At 47.1% G+C, this 25,471-nt stretch overlaps 1 protein-coding gene across 2 annotated transcripts; it reads right to left on the bottom strand.

The window, feature by feature from the left end:
- Window positions 1-25,201, bottom strand: MBNL3 (muscleblind like splicing regulator 3). Of its 2 annotated transcripts, XM_015832456.1 has the most exons (9): window positions 24,986-25,201; window positions 14,826-14,990; window positions 13,901-14,101; window positions 13,203-13,439; window positions 6,716-6,866; window positions 5,592-5,627; window positions 3,167-3,261; window positions 1,499-1,568; window positions 1-1,408 (listed from the first exon to the last, which is right to left on the bottom strand). In XM_015832456.1, exons 1-8 carry the CDS (start codon window positions 25,157-25,159, stop codon window positions 1,512-1,514), a joined length of 1,116 nt encoding a protein of 371 aa, XP_015687942.1. In that variant the 5' UTR covers window positions 25,160-25,201; the 3' UTR covers window positions 1-1,408; window positions 1,499-1,511. The 2 variants fall into 2 exon arrangements, with proteins under 2 accessions (XP_015687942.1, XP_015687943.1); XM_015832457.1 differs by lacking the exon at window positions 5,592-5,627.
- Between the last annotated feature and the right edge of the window lie 270 nt (window positions 25,202-25,471).

A 25,471-nucleotide genomic window follows, 5' to 3' on the forward strand; every position in this document is an offset into this window, starting at 1 on the left:
TTTTTTGGGAAAGCTGTTAGACTTGTTTTGCTTCTCTACATGATTGGAGGCCAGGAAATGCATTATTATATACACAGCTATGTGAAATCACAGCTGCCAGCTCTTTGGCCTTCACACCCATCACCATCTTCCCAAGGAGCTGGGATATCATAATGTACACATGCGGTTCCAAGCAGGGTGGCCTTTTGCTATTGACAGATAGAAATGTGCAGACTTTCCAAGTGCCCTTTAATTAATTAACATTATTATTGGCAAGAGAAGTATAGCTAATGGAGAACTGAGGCATCTGCTTGGTGCTGCTTATCTGATTAAGATATGGGGTTGGGTTATGCATGTTTGAAAGGAGGTTTCTTTCTTTCTTTTTGTTCTGTATATATTACAGATTAACTTTTGGTTTTGAGGGTAAAAAAGCCCCATTTTTTTTTTTAAAAAAGAATCAATCTTCTTCAACATGATTTCTTTAAAACCTGGTCACTAAAGGATTAAGTTGAGGGCCACATACTGCAGAAAATTGTAACTGAAAAGTGATTTATTTTTTTTTGCCAATATTTTCTGTGCTCCAGTGAAAATTCTTCAGCATTGAGTCCCTGGTCCTTTTTACTTTCTGATCTGTTTCTGGACAAGTGTTGTTAGGTTTTTGGTTTTTGTTTTTTTTTTGCATTATTTACAATGTTTAGAAATCAACCTAATCAGAAATGGATCATAAATTATCTGCAACCTGTCTGAATTTCTTCAGATCTTCTGTTGTCTTTTTTTAAAGCAACTCCTTCCTGTTTCCTTTCGTAACCTTTTTAGCATATCGTTTAAAAAAGGGGGAGGGAAAGGGAGAGAAAGGGAAATTGATAATAACTGTCATCTATGAAAAGATATCATGATCATGAAAAAAATGGTGTGGAATATACTTGATAATGATGTACAACTTTTTGTCTCTCCAAATAAAGTCAATATAGACTAGGATGTAAACAAAACATTAAGATAACACTTTGAAAAACAGACAAACATTTATCCATTGACAATAGAACAATTAACCTAGTTAAGTCCACTGTGCAAGAGCACTTTGTCTTGATGGTAGACAGGAAAAAAAACCCACTTTTTGAAAAGTGTGTTAAAGTAAGGTGTTATAAAAGTCTATTTTATAGTTCTCTACTTCTATGTCTCATATAACAGAGTACTGTTTTCTTACTCGTTTCTTTTTATATAGTGCTTTTAAAAAAAAATGTTTTGACATTCCCACAGATCAGTTTTTGGTTAACATGGATGCTGCCGTAGGATTACGGTCGATGCTGGAGAGGAGGAGAAGCGGGGGCAGAAAGCACAGAGAGCCCACTCCAGCTTCCCACCAGGAGAGGAGAGGAAACAAAACGCACAGGGAATTCCGCCATTTTTGCTTCAGGAGGCCAACAGCACGCTGGGAAAAGGGGAGAAAAGAAAAGAGTGACAACGGGGACATTTGGCAAAGGCAAGCAAGCCATGTCAACACAGCTGAAGCGTAACTTACTGTTGTGTTGCTTCTACATCTGTGACACAAACATGCTGCTGTTCAGTTCATCGACTGATAACTGGGAGATCTGCAGTAAAACAAAGAGGCAAGGAAGGGAGTCCCGTTAAAAGAGGCCCACGAGGGTTAATGCTCTCCGCTAAGTTCCAGACCCCTCAGGGATTCTACGGCAAAGCGCAAGGGCCATGCCATTACACCACAGCATCGTTTGTGCAGTGACACCACAATGCCTGTGATGTTGCTCTGACCTCATGGCCCCTTCTTCCTCCGCTCTCCACGATTCACACACAGCCGGCTAGCTTAGATGGTCGGAAAAGAGAGGGCGGGGGGGCTTTTCGGATCACCACACTTGAAGGAAGCATCGCTTGACAGTTGCTGGGCATCATTTTTAATGCGGTGTTTCCCAACTGTATCAGCTTTAAGATGTGGGGACTTTATCTCCCAGAATTCTCCAGCTAGCCATGCTGGCTGGGGGATTCTGGGAGTTGAGGTCTTCACCTCTTAAAGTGGTTGAAGTGGAGAAACCCTGCCCTGGCTATAACATTAATGGTGCAAGTGAGCCATCAAGTAATTTCAGGAATATTAAGTACGAAACCATCATCATCATAGCAGACTGAAACTGGTCCCTCCCCCTGCCCGGGCACTGGGTCCCTCCAGACAGCAACTGATCCCTAGGAAAGATCAGGGAGCTTTGCTCACACCTCCAGGGCACAACCAGGGCTAGAATAGGGGGGGGGGGGCTTCATCTTAAAGTGTAATTTAAATGAGCTGAAAACACACTGGGGAGATTTCACAGATTTATCCTCGTTCCCTTTCACTTCCATGAAAACATTACATCATAGCAACAAGTTTTGGCAGACTGTCAGGAAAGCTGGTTATGGGTTGTGAGCTGATCTTTCCTAATCAATATATTTTGCATGGCCCCAAGTTCAGTGCTTGGCATCTTGTTAATTCTTACAGGATGGTTAGCTTCCCTGGAAGGAGCCCCCCCCCCCCCAATTGTAAGACTGGCACCCCAAGGGCAGAGCAACTGCCCGGGAAAGGCTGCACCAGGGAAGGCGCCCACTGCATTTTTTAAAAGGTACGAGGGGAAGGCTAGGGGAAGAGCGGTCCTCTTTTCTCTGGCGATCCTGGCTTGGACTCCATTCCTTCTGCGGTGGAAGAGAGCCACTTCCAAGGAAGGACGCCAGCTTCATGCGATGAGCTGGCAGAAATCTCTCCTCCTCCTCCTCATTAAACTTGAGCCCCCCTGAACAGCCTGCCAGGTCTGCTTCAAAGTGATGCCACCCACATCCATGAAGAAGGCCTGAGCCCCAGGGCAGATCCACAGCATCTCTGAGGACCCGTCTTCCTTCATGGGATGCAGGCACTGGCCTCTCCTCAAGGGTCATAAAGAGAGGGTGGGGGTGCAGATGGGTTTGGGGAGGTGCCCTTGTGAATGGACACCACCCACCCCCTACACACCAGTTGGCAGAGTTTCCAGACCGGTCCAGCGGCCTCAACGTGAGCATCAGGACGAGCAGCCCGACCGAGCTGGGTTTGGGCAGCACCCTTATTGTCCCCACCTCTACGTGACCCCTGGCAAAAAGCACCGGGCCCCCCTGTGGGCCTGGGCCAGCTCCTGGCCCCTCCGACCCCATGAAAGAAAGCTATTGAAAGGGGGCAAACCTGATTGGCTGTTGCAGTTGCAGCGAAAGGAACGCTGGTGGCGGGTGTAGTTGCTGCAGAAACAGTGGTGGGCGTAGCACCGTGCATCATGGGAACTTTTCGGTAGGGAACCATGGAAGCAACAAAACAGGAGGGTGGAGCGTTTATGGAACGCGGTGGGGGGCGTGTCGGGAGTCACAGCAACAAGCCGTGGTGACGTCATGGAGGGAGACACCAGGATGCGGCATGCAACCACAGAGCAAAGCAAAACAGCATCGGGGAAAGGGGAAGAGAACAAGAAAATAATAAGAGAAAAAAAGGGGAAAAAGCCAATTACAATTATAATTAAGGAAAAAAAACTAAAATATTCTCAACACTCAATAAACATTTATAAGCAGAACAATGATGTATAGAAGACTCGGGGTTGGGTTGGGTTGGGGTGGGGGTCAAATTTTCCAGAGATGGGTGGAAAAGGAACGAATAGCCAAACCACGTTTTCTCGAGGGGGGAGGGGCAATATAAGCGGGTCTGTTGTCTGCAACTAATTAGGAGAAATAGCAATCACAGGCACACAGGACCCCAACCGATCTTGAAAAACAGCAGTGCCCAGTTGACTTGTGAGTAAGGGTCTTCGTGGACCTTGTTTGCCTCTGTGCACCCTCTGGTGGCTCCCTTGGCGTTCTTTCCAGTCACCCCATAAGCCTCAGGGGAAACTTCTGCTGGTTCTGTCACAATGGAGTTGTGGGTGCTGATGCAGCCCAGTTCAGCTGTCCAGATATTTTCCCCTGAGCCCACCCCAATTTCTCCCAGAAGTAGAATACAGGAGAGGGGGAAAACCCCAATGCCTGGAACATCCAACAGCTTTCAAAAATAACAAAACAGGAAGACTAAAAGTGGCCTGTGGATTTTAATGGAACATGGGCATTTGGCCTTTGTTTTTGAGGGTTTTTCAAGGTAAGGCATAAGGAGGGCTGCAATTTGTCAAGACCAAGGAAAGGGGGGTCCTGAGATGCCTGATTAACTGCAAGGGACGAGGGCCCAAACCTTGAGTCTCTCTCTTGCCCACAGGGCGAGGGGTCTGACGGGTGAGGGAGAAGACAAATACTAGGGTTGGTTTTTGGATCCCAGGAAGCCCCTTGCAGAAACGCGAAGCCCTGGCTGACAACTCAAGTAGCACCTTTAAAGGCCCACCTCCTGTCCCAAGGAGCAAACTAGGTAGAAAGATCAGGTTGCCACAGACTTCAGAGCCTAAAAAGGACCTTGGGCGTCCTGGAACCACATCTTCACCAAATTACGTATCCCAGGTTAGGTTGGTGGGACATGAACAGCCCCAAAGCCACCTGGAGCTAGTTTCAGAGTAGTTTAGAGTAGGGCAAGTCACTGCTGGTTCGATCAACTACCATGCCCCTTGTGGTCTGGAGGAAGAAAGCTGCCTTCAGTGACCCAATTTTACATTCTCTGTTGAACTTGTTTGTCAACTTCCACAGCCCGCCTTCTGTTCTCCCTCATCAAGGTTAGTCAAGGGGAAACAAAATATCCTGGGAGGGGGGTTGAAATGTCTGCACTAAAAGCAAACGGACAGACGTGAAGGAAACAGCCGTTGTAATGAATCACGTTCTCCAAAGGATTGCACAGAAGCGTAAGGCTAAGCTTGATTAAAGCTCCTCCTCACAGAACCAGCAGAAATGCTGTAAATTCATCCTTTTACAGGTTGATTCCTCAGGCACCACCACCAAAGGTTTTCCCAGTAAGCCAGTGAAATAAGAGTTAACTTTCAGAGGAGGGGAAATATGTCTGGGAATCCTAAATATCCAAATACTCCCACGGGCAGGGAAATACAAAACAGTCCCTGCTCTTAACCTACCCCCTTGGTCAGCCCAGTTTTCCCTTCTATTTCCTGCTCCTTTCTGGATTAAGGCACAGGATGGCCCTAGTCCAGCCGGAATCACATCGGAGATGACATCACAGCACTACATAGCCCATCAGACTGGGCTACAGGGAGATGTCAGCAAGAGTCCAAGGGCAAGGATCATGGAATGGATTTGATGCCATCGTGCCAGCTAATTTGGTTATCTCAGGAGGAAATTAAGAGCTGAACAAAGGCAAGTAAGGGAGACGAGAAGGGGCCACGGAAACGCTGCCACGGGCACCACTGGAGGAAAACAACCAGGGAGAGGATTGACTTTTTAACGCTCATCTAAGCTCAGCTCCGCTGATTGCACCATCACAGTTGCCACACTACAGAGACCTTTGCACAACCATTTCAGCCTTTACAGGGACAGGGGATTTTCAGCCCGACATATTATGGGACACTGCTAGGCACATATGCACATACACACACCCTTCCCACTCTCCTCCTCCTCCTCCTCCCCTCCCTCCCCACCAGCGACCCCACTGAGCCAAAGGCCTCATTTGTGTTAGGAAAAGGTTGTGGAGAAAAACCTACCAACGTTTGTTGCGGGTGCCATGCACAGCACAGACCCTGCACGTCATGCAGTGAAGCGTGGAAAAGATGAACAGAAGGGACATTCGGTTAGTGAAGCCGTCCGTGGGTTAACAGGCACACATTCTGAGTAACACGACTATTTTACAGGGGGGTGTTCTCTGTGGGGCAGTGCCCACAGCCATGCCCGCACAGAACTCGGATCCGACAGTAATTGAACCGTTTAAACGTGGGCGCTGTGGCCAAAGGGGAAACATATGCTTGGATTTTATGCAGCGGGTTTGTTCAGGGTGAGTTTTGAATCCACTCTCTGAATCCCTGCGTAATTTAGCCCCCTGCTCTCAGGACAGATTTTGCAAACTTATTTTGCCAGTTCTGCAGGAAGCCTGCATGAGAGAGACACGTCCCAAAGGGAGAGAGTGGATGACGGGTGCCCCCTCTGCTTAGCCAGGCTGGCATTATCGGCCCACTGGCCAATGTTTTCTCTTAAACCTCTTGGAAAGTCTTGGCAGGCCGCATGTTAATTTTGTACGCTAGCTGCACAAAACCGGTGGAACACCTGAATATTTGGTGAAGAGCAGAGTTCCCACCTGCAAGGGAGGCCTTCCCTGGGTGGGTGGGAGGGAGGAGCTGCTACCAAAAACTGGCAGGGAGACAGGGAGACAGGCCTGCCTGTGATGGTTATTCACAGCAGGAGAGATCGTTACTCTTTGAAATCCAAGAAAGCATCTAGGTGCGCATTGGAGAAGCTACTTGTAGAAGACCAAGATATTCAAAAGGGAGGCGACATTCCTGGCCACCCACTTCCCAAAGAAATCCATGCTGCTTCCCCACTAATTCAACTGGAAAACTGTCTCAGATCCTCAAACCCCCCCCCCCGACCCTGGGAAGGCAGCGAGCGAGGAAGTCCTGTCCTTCAGCCCTCGGGAGGGGGCCTTTTCTCTCCCCACCCCCTCGCTGGACACCCCCTGGCTCAGGCAGCACCAGCAAACCGAAGGCTCACAGCAGGGAGGGAAGTCATGCACAGCGGCCCTGGGCGACAGCTCAGCAGAGAGCAGGCCCTTTGGAGAGACGGGCTCCCCTCACGCAAGGAGAGCAGAGCCAAGGGGCCGAGCCAAGGCACCTACCTGTGGGGATAAAGGCAGGCTGCTGCAGCTGCATGTTTGCAAGGGCCTGCTGGTAGTGAAAAACGCTTGGGCTGAAGACTGTGGTGGCACCGTTGTTTTTTTCAAGTGCTGGCCTCTTTGGTAAAGGTTGAAGGGCACCAGGTGGCAATGCCTGCAGAAAGGAAGAGCCGTAGCCAGTGGAAAGGGGAGGGGGGGAGGAGGAAAAAAAAGGGAAAACCAGGTTTAGTCAAAGCATGGCTGGACCAGGAGAGGTGGTGTGATCTTCAAATCACCTGCAACTGCTGAGAAACGGGAGCTGGGACAGAATTCACCCCTTGACAGCCGAGGCAGCTGGAAGAAGTGAAACTGTGCCAATCAACGAGCGGGCGAGCAATCATCATCGCCACAAATCCCAGATCGCTTTTAAACCAAATTTAACTGCCACGGCCGAGGACTGAGGTCTTTCAATTCCAAAGAGGTCGGGAAAGGCCGCAGAGGCAGGGGGGATTCACACATCTGGAGGACGTCTGGGCCAAGGAAGGCTCCGTTAAGGGAAAGAAGGAAAAGTCCCAGAACTGAAGAAGCTCTGCTTGTCTTCTCCTCCTCTGGGTTATTTTTTGACAGTTAAGTAACTTTTAAACCCGCTGACATTTTAACTTGTTCTTTACACAAAATTTCAACTATCAAGGATGCTGTTGGAATTCTCAGACTGCAGCGGGTATCAATGTGGTCGGTAACAGTTCAATTTTCAAAGGAAAAAAAGAAGGGAGGGAATTAAAAAAGAAAGGGGGGAGGAATCAAGAACAATTTTCACTTGCCCAGAAGCAGTTGCAGAGGTGTGCAAGCAACAAGCATGAAAGACACACACAGGGAACATTAACAGCTAAAGTCAGAGATACAGCTATTAGCAGGGCAGGATTAGCAGAAGCAGGGGAGGCCCAGGTGTTAATGCCGAGACTGCTGGCTACAGGTGTAAACGTCACCCCACTTCCTGGCCAGCTTCTGGTTTGAGGGCCGATGTGGTGCCGGAGGACACCGGCCCTTCGCCTCTGTTCAATTCTCTTATTTCTTTTATTTAGAGGATTTATACGGCTGCCCACTCACTCTCAGGAACTCTGGGCAGCTTACAAACAATAACACTTCCCTACGTGGTATGTTTGTAAGGTGTAGATGAAGACAAGACACTCTCTCCTCGTAATGAGCCAAGAATGTGTAGAGTGCTCGGTTTGCAGGCATGTCTTCTTCTCACCCTGACACCCAAGTTGTGAATGCATCTGGGGCAGGAACAAAACAGAATTTGGCGTGTGTGTGTGTGCGCGCGCATGCAAGCCACAGCAGTAGCAGCAGCTTCTCTGCCCCACTTGAGTTCCTGAAGAATCACACACTGGTAAGACTTAATTTTCTTCAACAGGAGGAGAGGAAGAAATGGTTTTTATGTTTTGGGGAGGGGCTTTAAAAACTGGCCAAGGGCGGCAGGGGAGTTTGGCTAGGCAAGGGAGAGGGAGCGGAGCAAGAGAGCAGATAAGAGCAGAAGCAAAGCCAGTCAAACATGGCTATCCTGGGCCGAGTGGTTGAGAGAAGACAGGTGCACAAAGAGAAAACATACCCCAAAGGTGAGCTAAGTCTTCGCTTAAGCCAGAAGGAGACTTCTGGCAAATGCTTGTCTAGATGTGAAATCTAGTTGACATCCACTACTCGGGGTATAAGCTAGCTCGGGGTGGGCAACGGCCGCCTGTGGACTTCAACTCCCAGAATTCCTGAGCCAACCATGCTGTAGTCGCCCACCCCTGAGTTAGTTCCTGCTCTATGATTTTTGGGGATCATATTTTTGCCCCAAGGGGTACTCAACACTCTCTTCCCAGGCTGCAAAACTCAAAAGATGCCGAGTCCCTTCACGTTCTGTCGTAAGGCACAGGTGTGGGCCTTTTAGTGGATCTGGCGACAGGATGAATTTGGCCCAAAGGCTCCTTTCATTGGGATTTTCTGCCCCTGGGCTGGCTGGGCAACTTTCTAACCAGCTCATCTTGTCTGGAACACCTGTGGCATCACAAGGTGCTAATCCTCACACCTGTTTCACCATCACACTTAAATGGAGAAGGCGCTCACCTGCCGTGGGGACTTTCACCCAGCCTGTTACTCATTGCCCCCCCTAAACGTGCCTCAAGAATAGAGGTGCATCAGAGGCCCTAAGTAAACATATTTCTTACTGTATGTATGCACATGTTTATTTATTTTCCCTCAACCCCGCTGCATTTAATTCACTTCCAAATTCCTGTTTTTCCCTTGCGCAGGGCTGCTTCTCTTTCTTGAGCAAAAACAGCCAGCATATTACAGGTAGTCCTCAAGTTACGACCACAACTGATCGACTTCTGTTGCTAAGTGAAACATTTGTTAAGTGAGTTTTGCCCCATTTTACGACTTTTCTTGCCACAGCCGTTAACTTAGTCACACGGTTGTTAAGTGAATCTGGATTCCCCGTTGACTTTGCTTGTCAGAAGGTCACAAAAGGGGATCACCATGACCCTGGGACATTGCCACCGTCATAAATACGAGCAGTTGCCAAGCGAGGAGAAAAACGGTCCTAAATCACTTTTTTCAGTGCCGTTGTGACTGTTGTAAGTCAAGGACTATTTATACTGGATTTATTATTTAGGAAAACTGCCCACTTAATTCCTTCCCAATTTAAGGATGTTTACCCCAAAATCACTTGAGGACCTGTGACAGGCAGAAGTCATACATTTTTACAACACCCCCCCACCCCACGCCCACCGGTTCTGCCTGGTCTGTGTTTTTAAGAAAGACCTATTATTTCTGTAAACAAAAAGCAGCCCAACCTATCTTCTTTCTTAGAAAACTGACACCTTGAAAGCTGAGCACGGGGTGCAGAAGCCAGCCCCCCCCCCCGCCCCACCGGGGGAAGACAGGCAAGGAAAAATGACCAATGGAAATGGAGACAAGGGGATGAACTTCAAAAGCTGAAGTGGAAAAGGATTCCCCCCACCCCGTACACAAACTTTGGAAAGGAGTCTGCACATCAGACGAAGGTCACAATCCATTCCCCGGGCACAGATTCTTATCAGCCAGGTGGGTTTAAGAATTTAGGGGGGGAAATGAAGAAAATAATTTGAGTTGGGCTCTCAAAGAGCCAGCTAACTGGGCGCCTTGCCGCAGTTCTGACTCAAACACCGGAGCTTGGGGGGGGGGATGACCGGGACAAGTCCCCATTGGTTACTTGAAGGACCATCTCAACCCACCCGTGCTGGCAGAGGAGGCAGACGGAGGGTGCCCTCAGCCCGATTTTTCCAGCCAGCAGGATCCAGGAGGAGGGCCTTCTCCTCCGTGGCTCCTGCCCTCTGGAACATCTTGCCCCCCCCCACCTGTGATGTGAGGTTGGCCCCAACCCTCCTATCTTTTTGCAAGGACCTAAAGGCCTGGCTCTGCCAGTGGCTTTGGAGCCCCAGTGGGGGAACAGCGCAGTAGGGGTGGTTGATTGAGTAATCACCCCCTTCCTGCCACCTGAAGTGCCTCACAGGGTCCCTCCCGGAGGCATCCTGCACTGTTTGGAAACAGACAGACTGAAAAAAAGCTGCAATCAGAGATCCTGGCAAACATTTTTTGGTAGGAGAGACACCTGCTAGTTCAAAAATGGATTTTCAATTCCAGCAGTGGCACTTCCCCTCCCCCCCCCCCATCTTAGGGGGCTGCAAAAGAGCACAGACCGAAGCATCCAATTGGAAATATGTTTTTCCTCGTGTGACGGGCAGTCTCCAGACACAAAGGAGAGGAAAGAAGAGAGAGAGGGAGGGGGGGGGGAAGGAAAAAAAAAATGAATACTAGGGTATTCCATGCAATCTAAAGGATGGTTACATGCAAAGCTCCAAGTACCAGGTCAAAGTTTCCCTCCAGGGGTCGCTTCTGTGATCGGAGAGCTGGCTGAGTCTTAATTAGCAGGCAGCGAGTACATGGTGGTATTGAGGAAGGGGGGTTGAAGCACAACACAAAAAACAGCAAGCAGAGATGTGTCAAAAAGGAGAGCAACGTTGTGGAGAAGGCAGAGAGAGAGAAAAAAATAAAATAAAATGAATGCATTATCACAGTAAATTTTTTTTTTTTGAAAAAAACACAAAAAAACAAAAAACCAGACAACAATGCATGCACCACAGAGAGGTCTGCAACAGTTAAAATGGACAAAGAATAGCTGGGGGGGGGGGCGGCACCCCTGGAAAAGTGTGAAGCTTGGGCACAAGTCTTTCCGTTCCCGTTTTCACAAATCATGCGGCAGGGGAAAGGCCGGCAGGATCTGACCCTTCGCTCGGGGGAAAATGAAAGCAGCACCACGCCATAAGCTCCGCCCCTTTCGTGGCATGCATGACATCACGGTGTGAGTGGAAAACGAGGGGCGGAGCTTCCGTCCTGATGAAGCTTCCATCACAAATCCTTCTGAACAAGGACCCTCTTTTGCTGAAGGACTCCCAGTACGGATCCCTGGCCTCTACAGCTATTCTGCAAAACAGACCCTGGTTTCTCATCTAATGTCTCTGTAATGTGCAAAAAAATATTTCCATGCTCCCCCACTCCTTTCTTTAAACTAGGGGGGGGGGTCCAACCTTGCCAACTTTTAAGACCAGCTCCCAGAATTCCCCAGCCAGCATAGCTAGCTGGGGAATTCTGAGAGCTGAAGCCCACAGGTCTTAAAGTAGTCAAGGTTGGGCACTCCTGGTTTAAACATGTATTGGATAAAAATCTCCGTTTTTAAAGTGCACACTAGGGAATAAAGACTAGATTGTGTGAAATTGTGCTCCCAATTTGCCTAGCTGCCCTTTGAGGATAGCTTCTGGTTTTTAGGGCTGATTAACCGGGCTGAATTCTTGGTTCTAATTCAGAGAGCCTACTCAGAAGCAAATTCCACTGTTTTCAGCGAGGTTTACTTCTGTGTAAGCAAGCAATTGGAGGCGTGCAACCAAATTGAGTAAATATCTGTGCAAAAAGGGATACACTGGGCGTGTGAAATATTAGTAAGTAGCATAGGTAGCACTTGTCCAGAAATATTTGAAATCTCAAGATTTCTTCCAAATTTAAGAAGGAACCCCCTATTCTCAAAGAATTTTGAGACAACCTGCCAGAATTCTGGATATGTTTCCAGCCACACCCTGCCTTTCTTCAAGATGACTAACAGATTTAGATTTAGATAACCTTTATTGTTATTTTTTTTTACTGTGGGCACAATGGCACACATCAAAAATGAAATTTAGTTGCCCGCTCTCAAGTGAGTCCCAAACACAAGCATGATCCAAGGAAGTGTTCCATCTAAACACTGCTCAGGAAACCAACTTTCCTGGAGTCTTTTCATGCCGGGACTTGGGGAGAGGCGAGACTGAAAGACCCCTGTGCCCACACAAGTCGGTGTGAAGGAGGCCTGCCTCCCGTTCCTTTCAGCTTTGGCTTCCAAATCCCTGATTTACAGAACCCCACTTGCTTACAGCTGCTGAAACAAACCAGAGCTGCCTTTTGAAAATCTGTCGGTGAATGTTTCTTTCTCTGTCTCTGTTTTGCCCATCGATCAATCAACCAGTCAACCAGTTGATCCCTCAGCCCACCAGCCAATTACTGCGCTACCTTAAAAGGCGCAGGAGGGCAGGTTTTGCCATTCATCAGCGCCAGTCGGCAGCTGCAGTTTGAAACTTCTCCCAGAAGTGAAAAGTTTGGAGACTTGGGGAGAGGGTGGGGTGGGGAGCTAGTGAATATTACGAGACAGTTCGGAGGACCCAGCTCTGAAAATAAGCAATCAGTAAAATGTTCTAAGGCTGGGTGGGGTGGGGGAGTTAAATGGCACACTGCTAATAAAGCGTATGCTGACAAGGGACAGCATGAATTCAAGATGAACTGGGGTGAGGTGGGGTGACGAACGTTACAGGTAGCATGTCGGGAATCAGCCCTGATCAACAAAGAACGTGTGAGCCAATTCTTCCAAACACTGATGAGCAGCTTGACCATCAAGGTGTTCTCTTTTAGTGATAAGACCCATCCAAAACCCAGAGTTGATGCTTGGCATCTTAATGTCTATGGAGATTCTCGGTCATCCAGGTCCTGGTTGTCCCAAAGGTGCTTTTTCAAGAGGCAACTGGACTTTCTTGTTTTTCTTTGAAGACATTTTGCTTCTCATCCAAGAAGCTTCTTGGATGACAAACGAAACGTCTTCAACAAAACACAAAGTCCAGCTGCCTCTTGAAAAAGCACCTTTGGGACAATTGGCATCTTAATGTGAAACAGAGCGATAACAGATATGGGTACAATGGCATAAATCGACTTTGTCTGAAACACAAACACACCTTGGGGGGGGGGGTTCTGATACAGAAATGGCAGGATTTGCTCTATGGGTTCTGAAATCTGTGGAGGGTGACTCTATTAAAAAGGGGAAGGGGCACCCCCAAGCCCCCACCCACCCCGTCCCCACTTTGTGGGACAACACAACATTCAGCCAAGTCGTCGCCGGAGGCGGCTCCCTTACCATTGCGGCTGCAGCTGTTTGATTCACCTGGTGCTGAGCTGCCTTGATTTTAGCTTGCAAATGCGCAGGGGGGTGAAAGTACTTGCATTTCTCCCTGGAGCATCGGCCTTTGATGTAATCCATGCACACCGTGACCGTGTTCTCGTTCGTGTCAATCATGGCAATATCGATCGGGTGAGCGTAGCGGCAGTCGTTCTCTCCTCGCGTGCAATTCCCACGCTGAAATTCTCGGCACACCTGGAAAGGCAGAAGTGGGATTCAAACAGGGATGTCCTGCTGGCCCAGATGTAACTCTCAAGACAATCACTCTGCCCAGTTTGTTTAAGAAGGGTGGCCATATCAATTTGCAAGACAGAAAGAGAAACTATAACGCTATGTGGAAACGGCCTTGGGAGACGGGGTAATATCTGGATTAAGAGGCAGCTGGAGCCTGCCCACAGAACAGGAGCATGGCAATCGTCTCAGAAGGGACCCTTCTTAAGTTTTTGGAACTGCAAAGGGCAAGGGGGAAGAAATGTCCTTTCAGATGGCACAATTCTATTAATGTAGCCTTACAATAAAATTATAGTTAATTCTCCCAGGTGTGCTTCTTGTCTGGACTACCTCACTAGGTTGACAGAAACAGAGCAATCTGCACCCAAATTCTCCTATCAATTCCCTATGAAAGACGGCAATGAAATCCAAGCCAACGCAAATACCTCTAATTTATCTGTCCTCATTAGTTTCTGCCCCGCGGAGCCACCTGGTACTGAAACTGCAGGGTTGCTGGACACCAGAACAGGTGTGTTTGTTAAGAGCTCTGCAGGCATCAAGCCCATCCCTGGAGAAACGTGGCTTAAGTAGGGGCTGAATGCCATGGTGGGGCTGGTTGCAAGCGAAGGAGTCACAGGAAATGTTGTCTGTAAGGGAAGAGCAAGCAAAGACAGGCTGTTATCACTGGGCAGATGGCCATCTTTCAATATTCGTCAATGGGCCTCCACCATCCACTCCTTCCCCATTCTTTAGAAGAGCTGACGCACCATGCTGCTTTGAAAAGATACACCCAACACTCAGACACCTACATTTGGGGGGATTTGTTTCCTCCATCGGCTCTTATGGATGCCACATACTGGAAACACACAGTATTCTTGTCTGCGTGGACAAAGCACAGTCCAGAAAATTAACATCTAAACCTACAAAGTCAGAATGTTGGGTCTCTTGAACAAAATCTGCCAAGAGTCTTGTGGTACTCAAAGGACCATCCAATTTATGAGGGCAGAAGCTTTTGTGGACTATATCCCACTTCTTCAACGCGTGGACCATTGTCCTGAAATAACCTGGAGGGGTAGGTGGCGAATGGAGCACAATAACCTTAGATCTCTTCACTAAAGTGCCAATTTTGAGTGCTGATGTTGGGCTCTGGGGAAGGTCAGGGATTCTGACCGACATTCCACCTGCTCCAATGCATTTTCCCACCTTGAAGTCACCGACAATTTTTTGAACTTATGTTGAGGACTCCCTGATAGATGTGATCTGTGCCGTTCAACGGTGTCACCTCGTTCATCTTCATCTTACCTCTAGCCTTTCTATCCCAAGAAGCCCCCAAGCTTGGACCTTACCCAGAGAATTATTCCTGCCACTTACAATCGGCTGCAGCTGGGCTCCAGGGACCATGAACTGCATCTGCTGTGCAAACATGGCAGCGGCTGTCTTTTGCTGGATCAGGTTGTTGCGCCCGTTGATTTCAAGTTGTGTTTTTAAGTGTGGTGGAGGGTGAAGGTATTTGCAGTTTTCTCGAGTGCACCGACCCTGAGGGGTTTGTGGAAAAAAGAAAAGCAGATCTTCAGAAGCAGAATTCCCGGGAGACCAAGATAAAATGGATTATTCAGTGTATCCCACGTTTACTTTGCATTTTATGCAAGATATTAGCACAGAAAATACATGACAGGACACGATGGTTTAAATTTTTTTTAGAATGTAATATATTTAACAAACAAAAATTAAAAACACTCCAACAGGGAGGATGTCATAAAAATGTATAGTAGTAATAAAAATAAACTAAAACTTTTAAGTAGTAATATACAATTTGGGTGTGCTATTCTGTAAAAATAAAATGAGCTTTCTAAGACTACAAACCAACTGAAATAACAACAGACAATCAATCATCTGCCACCCAACATCCTAGACTTAACTATTGCCGATAAGAAAGACCAAGAAGTCTGGATAGTGGATATTGCAGTTCCTGAAGACAGCAGAAGAGAAGAGAGAGAACTGGAGAAAATCACAAAATACAAAGATCTGCAAGCAGAAGTAGAATGTCTGTGGCAAAAGAAAGCAAAGAATACCCACAGGAATAGGCACCCTGGGTGCAATCCCAAAATATCTGGAGCACACTTGAACACCACGCATCGACAAGATCACCACCAATCAATTGCAGAAGGCAGCTTTACAGCTTACATCCTGCAATGCATTCCCCAACCTTTCCGGGTTGGTGGCTGGGGGGGGGGGAGAGGAAGGGGATGGTTTTGTGGGAGGGGTTTCAAATAGGCCACAGACTGGTAATGGGCTGCGGCCTACAGGTTGGGGACCCCTGCTTTAAAACATCCACATCTACCTAGTATCCCAGGGGAAGGACTCAATAGATGGACAAAAATGCCAAATCTAGTCTGAACATCTGGCTGACGGGACAACCAACCATGATAATACTAGCACAGCATGCCTGTCATGAACTTCAACTCCCAGAATTCTCAGCCAGCCATGATGACCACTTATCATCTTCAATTGGTCAAGGTTGAGCTTATGGACACCCTGGCCCTGCACTCAGGTAATAAGGCTTCCCAGCCACGTTTAGAATAAACCCTCTTGGGGGGGGGGGGGAAGGGTTAGATATGTGTGAAAATCCGCTATCAACTTTTCAAGCAACCGAGTTCCTAAGCCAAGATTTTACTGGGAACATCCGTTGTTTTAATTGGCAACTCTGCAGAACATTCAATCAGCTTGGCAGTTCCATGTGGCTGGAGGGGAGAGGGCAGGGTACACCACAGACTGAGGGTGGGGGCTTCCAGAGGGCAGACCCCTTGAATCAGCATGCTGGAATAAAAAATGCCACTCCATCTGCTGACTCAAAGGTGTTAGTAAGTCCTGACTCTAGGAAAAGCATGTATGTGTGTGTGTGTGCGTTGCTTGTGATTTACTTGCCTTTCTTTAACAAAGTTCTTTTTTTTTTTACTAATAGAGAGTATGTGGTCCTACACAAGGGCTGGGAAGATCAAATCCATTCTCGGCCACGCAAGTGCATTCTTTCGCAACCCAGCCTACCTCACAAGGTTGCTCTAGTAGAGAAAAAGTGGAAGAAGGAACATTATATACTGTAAGTCACGAAAGCTCAAGCAGACTTTTCCAAGAGGTTTGGAAGCCATCAGGAAAGAATTCCCATAACTACTGTGTATCAAACATGAGCCTTATTTGTAGTGAAATTAAGGTTTCCCTGAACAATGCAACAAGCTAAATGCTCCTGCCTTTTGGGAGGGCCCCCAGATGGTCTGGCGTCCATCTGACGTTTCTGCTATCAGGCTGGTATCATGGCACAATAGAACGAATAATTCCAAGGGCTCCTTTTCTGGTCAGCTTCGAAAACATGTGGTCTGCTCCTCTTTTAGCACATCCTAAGACATCCATTAAAATAAAGCTGCTTCATCTCCCATTACAAGGGTATCACAGCTCTACAGGTTAATTTCATGCCATTCAGCCAGGGCTGCCTGGCAGAAGACCGCTCAACTGCTGGGGTCTTCATGGGTCTGCCCATGAGCTCATCTTGGCAACAGGGCTGGCCACCTGGGGGGGGGGGTTAGCCTTCCCATTTTAGCCTATAGCTCTGAGTGTTCTTCCCACAAATACGAACTAGGCATTTGCTGTGAACTTTGGTTTACCTCTTGGGGAGCACCGTGTTTGGCTAGAGGTCGACCCCTCTTGTGATGGATGCCTTGAATAGCCAAGGGGATGGCACTTATGTCCCACTCTGGGCCAACGTTGGCTGCAGTGGAGACGTCAGTGTGAGATAAGGCCACACTTTCTGCAAGTCTCCTGCACAGCCCCTCATCTGTAGGAGGAGAAGGAAGGGATGCTCCCCTCCCATCGGCCGGACACTTCCAGGACAAATCTCTTAATCCCATCCTGCAACTCCCCCTGCCTGCCTGATTCTCCCCAAAGGTCATCTGGGGACAGCGCTGCTGCCTCCCTCCCCCAGGTCTGCTATAAGTATCACAAGGGTAGAGCCGCTGCCCACGGCCCCAGGGCAGAGAATGGCCAGAGAATCAATGTGGCCTCTCTGCTTTTATGGTGGCTGCAGAAAGTTCTGGCCCAGGGAAGCTGGCTCTGCTCTGAACTGGAGGCATTCAGCTGCTCCACGCCTGAATGCAACCCATGCCTTTAGCTGCCATCTTGAATTTTTGGATGGATGTGCACACGTACCCATACGTACACCACACAAAACCACCACCCTGAGCCTGTGATAACTAGTGAGTTCAGCTTTTGGAGAAAGTGTCCTATTAATGATCACTGAGCTGAGAGTGATAATGCATCTTTCAAAACAGAGGAAGGACATGCAAAGGGGTGTAACTTAGAGAAAGCCCCCTCCTCGTGCAGCAGAATTGGGGGGTGCTAATTGCTCAGCTCCCGTGGAGCCCCTCAGCTATCAAGAGCCCAGCCAAAATAGACAAACGGAAAGAGAAGGAAAAGCCGTGCAAGGGAGCCCTATTTCGTTTAAGGGACAGGTTGCTGAAATCGTAAGGGCCAATGTGTGTTTGTGTTGTCACATAATTTAGAAAAATCAACTGCTTTAATTAACATAAACAGCTCCTGGACTTAAAAATAACAACCCATCTGAGCTGACAATTTGCTTTCAACGTGGGAAAGAGATCCGCGCCAAGAAATGTACTGCATTTTTTAAATAGCTCCCTCAGATTACAGAAGGAGAGACACAAAGGTGACTCAATCCTTTTATTTTAGCCAGGCCTGCAAGCAGTCTTAGAAGAAATCAGAATGACACGAAAGAGCTAACGGCCTTCCTTCGGGGGAACAAAATTTGTTTCCTTTGGAGGTTTGGGGTAATGGCTATAAACGACTGAATAAATACGATAACAGAACTTCTGGAAGGTTAGTAATTATTTTGGAAATACCATAAAGAATTCTGAATTGCAATACTAATCAAAACAGCCCTCCGCAGCCATGAATTTACAAAATAGAAGAGGGAACAATGGAATTTCCCCAGCCTGAACGTCTAAGAAATGGCTTTCTGTACAAAAATCAGCCAAGGAAACTTTTCTGCAGCAGGGAAGCTAAACTTAAAATTACTTTCTAATCGCGCTGATTCAGCTGGACGGAAGGAAAGGGATAGAGATTAATATGCAAAAACTAACTTGCAAAAAGGGGTTGTCAAGAAGTGGATTGTATGGGGAGATTTAGAGGTAGAATCGGAGAGCTCTCCTAGCAAGGAATTAAATCCTCCAATTTAAAATCTGGTTTATACCTGCGGCAGAAATGAGACTGTAGAAATGAGCCTTGCCAACATGTAGACTGCCTGTATAAATGTTGTTTTTTAAAAAAACAAAAACAAACTTCTGCGCACACAAACCCCATACATGCCCATTCTTTCCTGCAGGAGTTTAAGATCTGAAATTATGCCTTTCATGTCCATCTCCACTGTCCTGTATTGCTTAAGGAGATGGCAAAATGCCCCATTTCCTCTCCAGATGATGCTTTAAGACAGAGGGCTCCTGGCCATCCGTGTCCTCCGAGACTTGCAAACATCACACATTTTCATTTTCTACAGGGCCCACCTGTTTCCAGCACAAAATGCCAAAATCACAGTTCCTATGAGAAGAAGAACAGATGCTCCTTCTCCTAATGTTCTTCTCCTGTCAAATGAAGTCAACATTGGGTAAAAAAAATACCAACTGCCAAACTTTCAGCTCTCAAGGTCAGCAAAAGATTCCTAGGCTGCAAAGCTCAGAGACCATCCCCCAATGCAAGCACAGGTCCATCCTTGCGGACTCAGGACTCCTTGCGGACTCCTGAGTCCGCAAGGAGAAGGGCGGGATATAAATTGAAATAAATAAATAAAATAAATAAAAAACAACTTTTTAATGCAACTCCTTGAAATCATGTCCTATTAAGCCAGGTGAATTAGAAAGGAACGGCCTGGTCTTCCCAAATATTTCCCAAGGTGCTGAATGCCAACAGGGACGATGCCAGCTAGCCCGCTTTGGCTCAGCCTTTGTACCAGGGTGTATGTCTTAGCTGAAGCCTTCCTTCTCTTGCTCCAAATCCAACTGTCTAGCTGAGGCTGCACAAACCCTGGCCAGCAACTCCAGCCACACAAAGGGAGTGTGGCTAATGCCTGGCTAACACACTTGGCCGCTTCCTGCTTTCAAGGCCCTGCAAAGCTCCCCATCTCATTTTCTCTACCCAGCACAAAGAAGCAGATTAAGTGGCAATCACAACTTAACAAGATTAACTGTACAGACACACACAATGCCTGTCAGTCCTTCTATTGGCATGTAAATCGGAAGGATGGCATTGGGATACCCAAAAGATGCGTATCAATCCCTTGTGATATCCTCTGCCACCATTTCATCCCCTTGTTTTCCATCCCGACCCTAATTTCTAGCAAGTCGGTGGAACGTGTGATAAACGAGGAGGAGCTCTATTTCTCAAGAACTCACTAACCTTCCGAGAACAAGCACAAGCAGCCCAGGCTGTAATGTGCTCCCCGTTATTGCCAGGTGGACGCTGTGCCCAAATCTGGCCTGGACAAAGCATGGCAGCCCACCCACCTCTGCCAGCTGCCCACCCTCTTGTGCTGCAAGGAGAAATCAGGCCTGCTCGGGTTTGCTTTATTCACACAGATAAAGGGGATTTCCCTGCACAGTCAACTTTGGACCCTGGGCCCCACCATCTCTCTACGGATAGTCCTCGACTTACGACCACAATTGAGCCCAACATTTATGTCGTTGAGTCATTTGCTAAGCCCAGTTGCGGGAGCCATTTCTAAGCCGGGGCCAGTGGCTTAACCATACCCACGAACCTGGCTGCACCAGGGGATTGTGGAAGCAATTGGATATAAATGCAGGCAAAGACTGGGGCAACGCACAATGGTCACTTGGAGACAACCTCCCCGCAAGCAGAAATATAGCAGGTCAGGGCAAATTGAGATGGAAGCTGAGACCGGTCAGATCCACGTGCTGCACCAAGCCACCGCATAACCTGATGAGCTTTAGCCGAGTATGTTTTGGGAACCCAGCTGTGACCCGCAAGCTGCCATTTTTGGTGCGACCCTAAGAACAGCAGCTGAAGGAGAACCAAGCACGAACCTGACCTAGATCTCTTGTTCCCCACAAGGGCCAAATCGTCTCTCGGCCTTGCAGCTACTCAACTCAAGTTAAAAAACAAACAAACCACACAGTTGGGAATCAACCACCGGACTTCCTTCTCCATGGGTGGTCCCAAGGCAGCTCTTCTCCTTCAAATGCATTTCTCCGGAACTGGTGCGTTTAAGGACAGTTTGGGAATTTTTCCAATTGGAGAAGTCTCTCAGCCGGTCTTTCTTCTAGCAGACCCCAGTGAGTAAGAGCTTGAAGAGTCGTGAGGTGGCCAACGACTGTCCCTTCTCCCCCTGGCCCAACAAATGCCGGGAAAAGGTATTTAGATTAATGATTTTTCCAGCAAAGTGAGAGGGGAAACCCCATTTTGCAAAAAATCACAGCCAGTTAATAAATGGTTGAAAGAAACGTCTCCCATATCTTCTAGCCTGTAAATTCCCTAATTTTATTGCTGGCCACGGAGGCGGAGGACAGATAAGGCTGCTGCAGATACTTGGGCCAAATGAGAGCAACTGCAGGGCCCACTGGCACTCTTTTTCCCTTCCAATGGCCCGGGTGCGAGCTGCTCCCGCCATGCAGGGTGGTCCACGGGAACCAATCAGCAAAAAAGTGCCACTCGCTTCCTACGTGCAAACCATGAAGATGCTGCATGAAATTATCGAGAGCTTCTGAAATATTTATGTGGCTTCAAGCCCAGTGCTATGGCAGTTTTTCTGCTCTTCAGCTTGCAAGGTTATCTACGTAACACCCTTCCAGCAGAAAGAGCTGCAGAAGAGAGAAATATGTAGGATTGGAAAGAACGGATCGCCACGGAATATTAAAACAAAGCTCCACTCCCCGAGACTAGAGGAATAGGAGGTCCTTCCAAGGAAGTTTCCCTAGAATGTACCAACATAGCAATCAGATCCTTTCTACCTACCTTCCTGGAATAGATCACCCAAGTGGGTAGACGTAGCTACCTAGTTAAGCGATTATGATAATGGTAACAAATATTGGCAGGAGCGTCTACAGGGCCTGTTCAAAGAAATCAAGATGGCAGCCTCAATAGCATGATCCAAGCTTCCATTCTCATGGACATATCTTGACTTTTCTGATCATACCACCAGGACAAGCCTGACTACTGAGGTTTCTAATGTGGATGGCTTTCCTGTATCGAGTTCCCTAAGAGGAACCTTGCAGGCAAAATCAAAGGTCCATCTAAACTAGCATCCTAATTCCAGCACCATGCATGAGACGAGACTTCCTGTTTAGTGATTGTAGTAGTGTCCCATCTCTGAACAGAGACATTCCGACCTTACAGCTGTTGTGAGCACCAGCTTCCTTCCTCAAGATAAGACTATCTTGGATAAAACCCCAGGCCACCATCTTGTTCCCCAGATGCCAAGGAGACTAACAGAAATAGGAATTGTACCCACCTGTTTGGTGGGAGAAAGGAAAAATATCAACAAATACTTGCTTGAGGCAGAGAGGGGAAAACAAAAAAGCAACTAAGAACCATCAAAATAAGTCAGCCATAATTTAGATAAGGGCATCTCCATTTTTTTTAAAGAAGAAAAAGAAGAAGAAGAAGAAGAAGAAGAAGAAGAAGAAGAAGAAGAAGAAGAAGAAGAAGAAGAAGAAGAAGAAGAAGAAGAAGAAGAAGGAGGAGGAGGAGGAGGAGGAGGAGGAGGAGGAGGAGGAGAAGAAGAAGAAGAAGAAGAAGAAGAAGAAGAAGAAGAAGAAGAAGAAGAAGAAGAAGAAGAAGAAGAAGAAGAAGAAGAAGAAGAAGAAGAAGAAGAAGAAGAAGAAGAAGAAGAAGAAGAAGAAGAAGAAGAAGAAGAAGAAGAAGAAAGAATGAATTTCAGGAATCAGAGAGTTTAGCAGGAAGGACTGCCTTCTTTTGTAATTATTGTCACAGCTTGCTCCCACAGAAGTCTCCAGCATTTCTCTGCAATTCCTTGCCTGCATTTTTAAGGATTACTGTCGGTTCAATTACCTTAATTGCATGGCTGGGCTCCATGTAACATGATCTGCAAAGAGATGGCTGGTTACAACATCCTAATTGCCACGACTTTTTCCCTGATACACAGATTCATCTTCCTTTTTCTCATTAGCCGAAAATGCAATGAGTTTTTTCATCAATAAAGGGAAGAGATGTGCTCTACACCAAGTTGTAAGTATAAATCCAGTTTATCCCCAGAAGTGAGTGAGAGAGAGCTAGCAGGCAAAGCAACTCCAAATCTAACAGGAGACAAAGGAAAATCCCTGCTGTCTTCTTGGAGGTGAACTGGACCAGTTCTGCTTTGTGAGCTGAGCTAATTTGTTTTCACATCCAAAACCCAACATGTTCAGCTCTTTAAAAAAAAAAAAAAAAAAAACCCACCCTAGTTCAGTCATGGTGTTGGCTGCATCTCAAATACAGAAATCAAACTGATTTGCCACACGAAATATGCAACTACTGAACAAAGTCACAGAAAAGCAATGTAAACACGTTAGTCTTGAAATCCAAAGTATTTGTGTGGTTGCTGAAGCTCACAGCTTTCAAGGACAGAGCAGTACAAAAGAAAACGGGGGAAAATATATTCAGAAACCCTTAAGCACCAACAGGTTGACCCACCCAATGTTGCTCAAGGATTGGGGAACCAGCTATGAAATGCCCACCTGAGAAAGCAAAGGACTGGTCTTTCCAACTCCTCCGCTTTCCAAATACATCACAACAGACACAAGACGAATTAACAGTCACCTCATCCCAGAGAGGAAACCTCTCTTACACTAATTAATGCCCACATCTATTGGGGAGTTTTTTTTTCCCCCTATAAAGGCCCAGGATGAAGCTTTAGATCAGGGGTAGTCAACCTTGGCTCTTTTATGACTCGTGGACTTCAACTCCTAGAATTCCTGAGCCAGCTGTGCTGGCTCAGGAATTCTGGGAGTTGAAGTCCACGAGTCATAAAAGAGCCAAGGTTGACTACCCCTGCTTTAGATCAACATGCCCCTGCATCTTAACGCCTGATAAGGTTCTTGGGCAGTTAAGTCAGGAAACCTCTGACACTCCTTGGAACAATGGAGAGCAAAAATTAAGCGAAGCCGTGAAACCGCAACTGGTCTTACAATCTGACTTCAACTCTCCTCTGTTTTATAGGCCAGCGAAGGTTGTAAATGCAAGGATGGGTAGTAAAGTTGTTTTTTCATCACCGCTGTGAATGATGGCTAAATGAGGCAGTCGCTAAAAGAGGATCACCTTCATTCTGTTTCTCCAGTAAATGAACTCTCTTTTGGACTAGGGGAGTCAAGAAGCCATTTTACACAAATCAACAGCATGACCCCCCACCCCCCTTTTACATTCTTGGATGAAGGACATGTTCAATGAAGCTAGCCTAGAAAGTCAGCAGGCCATTTCTGGAGTTATCAACTTAAAGCTCCATTTTTTCTGCGGTTCCCAGATATTTTTTTAGGAGGATTGGGATGAAGTACAAGGGGGAGAAGCTGCGTTTCCAGCTAAAATTGGCTGTACCAAGTAACAAGGTGAAAGAACATGTAGGCCGATGGCAAAGGCAACTGTCACTCATAAAATAGCTGGGACGAAAATTCCTTCTCCACCGAGTATTCTACTCTAGCTTCCCTTTCTGCAAAGTAAGGCTATGGCCGGTATTCCAAGGTCCTTGCAGCCCCCTTTCTGCGGTTTGGGACCTGTATTATTGTTGTTGTTATTTGGCTGAAGAGAACAAACCTCCAGCCCATTTCCTTCCTTTCCAGATGCAATTGTGGGCTTGCTTCAATCTTTTCAGCCCAGACATTTTACTCCCCTACTCACCAGGATCGGTGGGGAGCAGTCTGTTGCTAAAATACAAGGGGTGCATGGCTTCATTTTGAAAAGAGATGCTTTTCTTTTTTTTAAGCAACAGTCAGCTGGACAATTCAAGGGCATTTAGGAGGACCCCTTTTGCTAAAACAGTATTTGCTATTTTCATGCCCACTTTGTGACAGCCTGTAGTACATGCCTGCCCCTAGAACTCACCATCTCCTGGTGACTGGCCCAAAATCACCTGGCCAGCTTTCATGCCTAGAACTCCCAGTCTCCTGGAGATTGGCCCAGAGTCACCCAGATGGCTTTCGTGGCTAAGATGGGACTAGAACTCAAGTTTCCTGCTTTCTAGCCTGGTGCTTAACCACTAGACCAAACTGGTTCTGTACAGACCCTATATATTTGCACTGGCTGCCCTCCAAGGCCTTTGGTCCTTCCTCGTCCTTGTTGAGAATAAAAATTGAGCCAGGGATCTGAGCAGATACACAACCCGCATTGTTCACCTCTGAGCTCCCAAACTTGGGGAAAGAGCTGATTGCACACCAGGAAAGCTATTTAAAACAAACAAACAAACAAACAAAAAACCACCTTTCCGGTTTCCAAAGCACTTCAGCGAAACAGGTGCGTTAGCCCATCCTTACCTTCAGGGAATCAAAGCAGGCGATAACACGTCCGTTTTCCACATGGCAGCTCCGGGAAGGGTGGGCAAACTTGCACTCTGTGTCAGAACGAGAGCAGGTTCCTCGCTGGAATTCCCGACAGACTTCCAGCGTCAGCCATTTTGTGTCACGAACCAAGGAAACGTTCAGAGCCATATTTAAAAAACCGCCTCCAAAAGGGGGTAAAAGAGGGAGGAAAAGGGGAACACAATGTTCTTCGGGTGAATACTAATGATTTCTTTTGAAGAAAGGGAAAATGTGTGTGTGGGGGGGGAGGGGATTTCTTTATCAAAAGGAAATTCAAGTTAAAAATGTGAAGAAATAACTTGTTGCTTTGGTAAAATTTCTATTCGTCAGCACTTAGGTTTCATCGAACTCAAATTATGCTTGTCGAAAAGAAAAGGTTAAACTTTTAGCCAATCATAAAATAGAAATCTCATCAGAATTAACTAAAAAATCAAATTAGAG

The sequence above is a fragment of the Protobothrops mucrosquamatus genome, unplaced genomic scaffold (genome assembly GCF_001527695.2).
Source record: "Protobothrops mucrosquamatus isolate PMUCROS unplaced genomic scaffold, P.Mucros_1.0 scaffold4, whole genome shotgun sequence".
NCBI lineage: Eukaryota > Metazoa > Chordata > Lepidosauria > Squamata > Viperidae > Protobothrops > Protobothrops mucrosquamatus.

Excerpts from the sequence above, each read along its gene's own strand:
- MBNL3 (XM_015832456.1), bottom strand. The coding sequence starts at position 25,159 with ATGGCTCTGAACGTTTCCTTGGTTCGTGACACAAAATGGCTGACGCTG. Across the intron at positions 14,102-14,825 it reads GAGCCCAGCTGCAGCCGATT|ACAACATTTCCTGTGACTCC; the intron begins GTAAGTGGCAGG and ends CTTCCCTTACAG. Across the intron at positions 5,628-6,715 it reads GCCTGCCTTTATCCCCACAG|GGTCTGTGCTGTGCATGGCA; the intron begins GTAGGTGCCTTG and ends CATGACGTGCAG.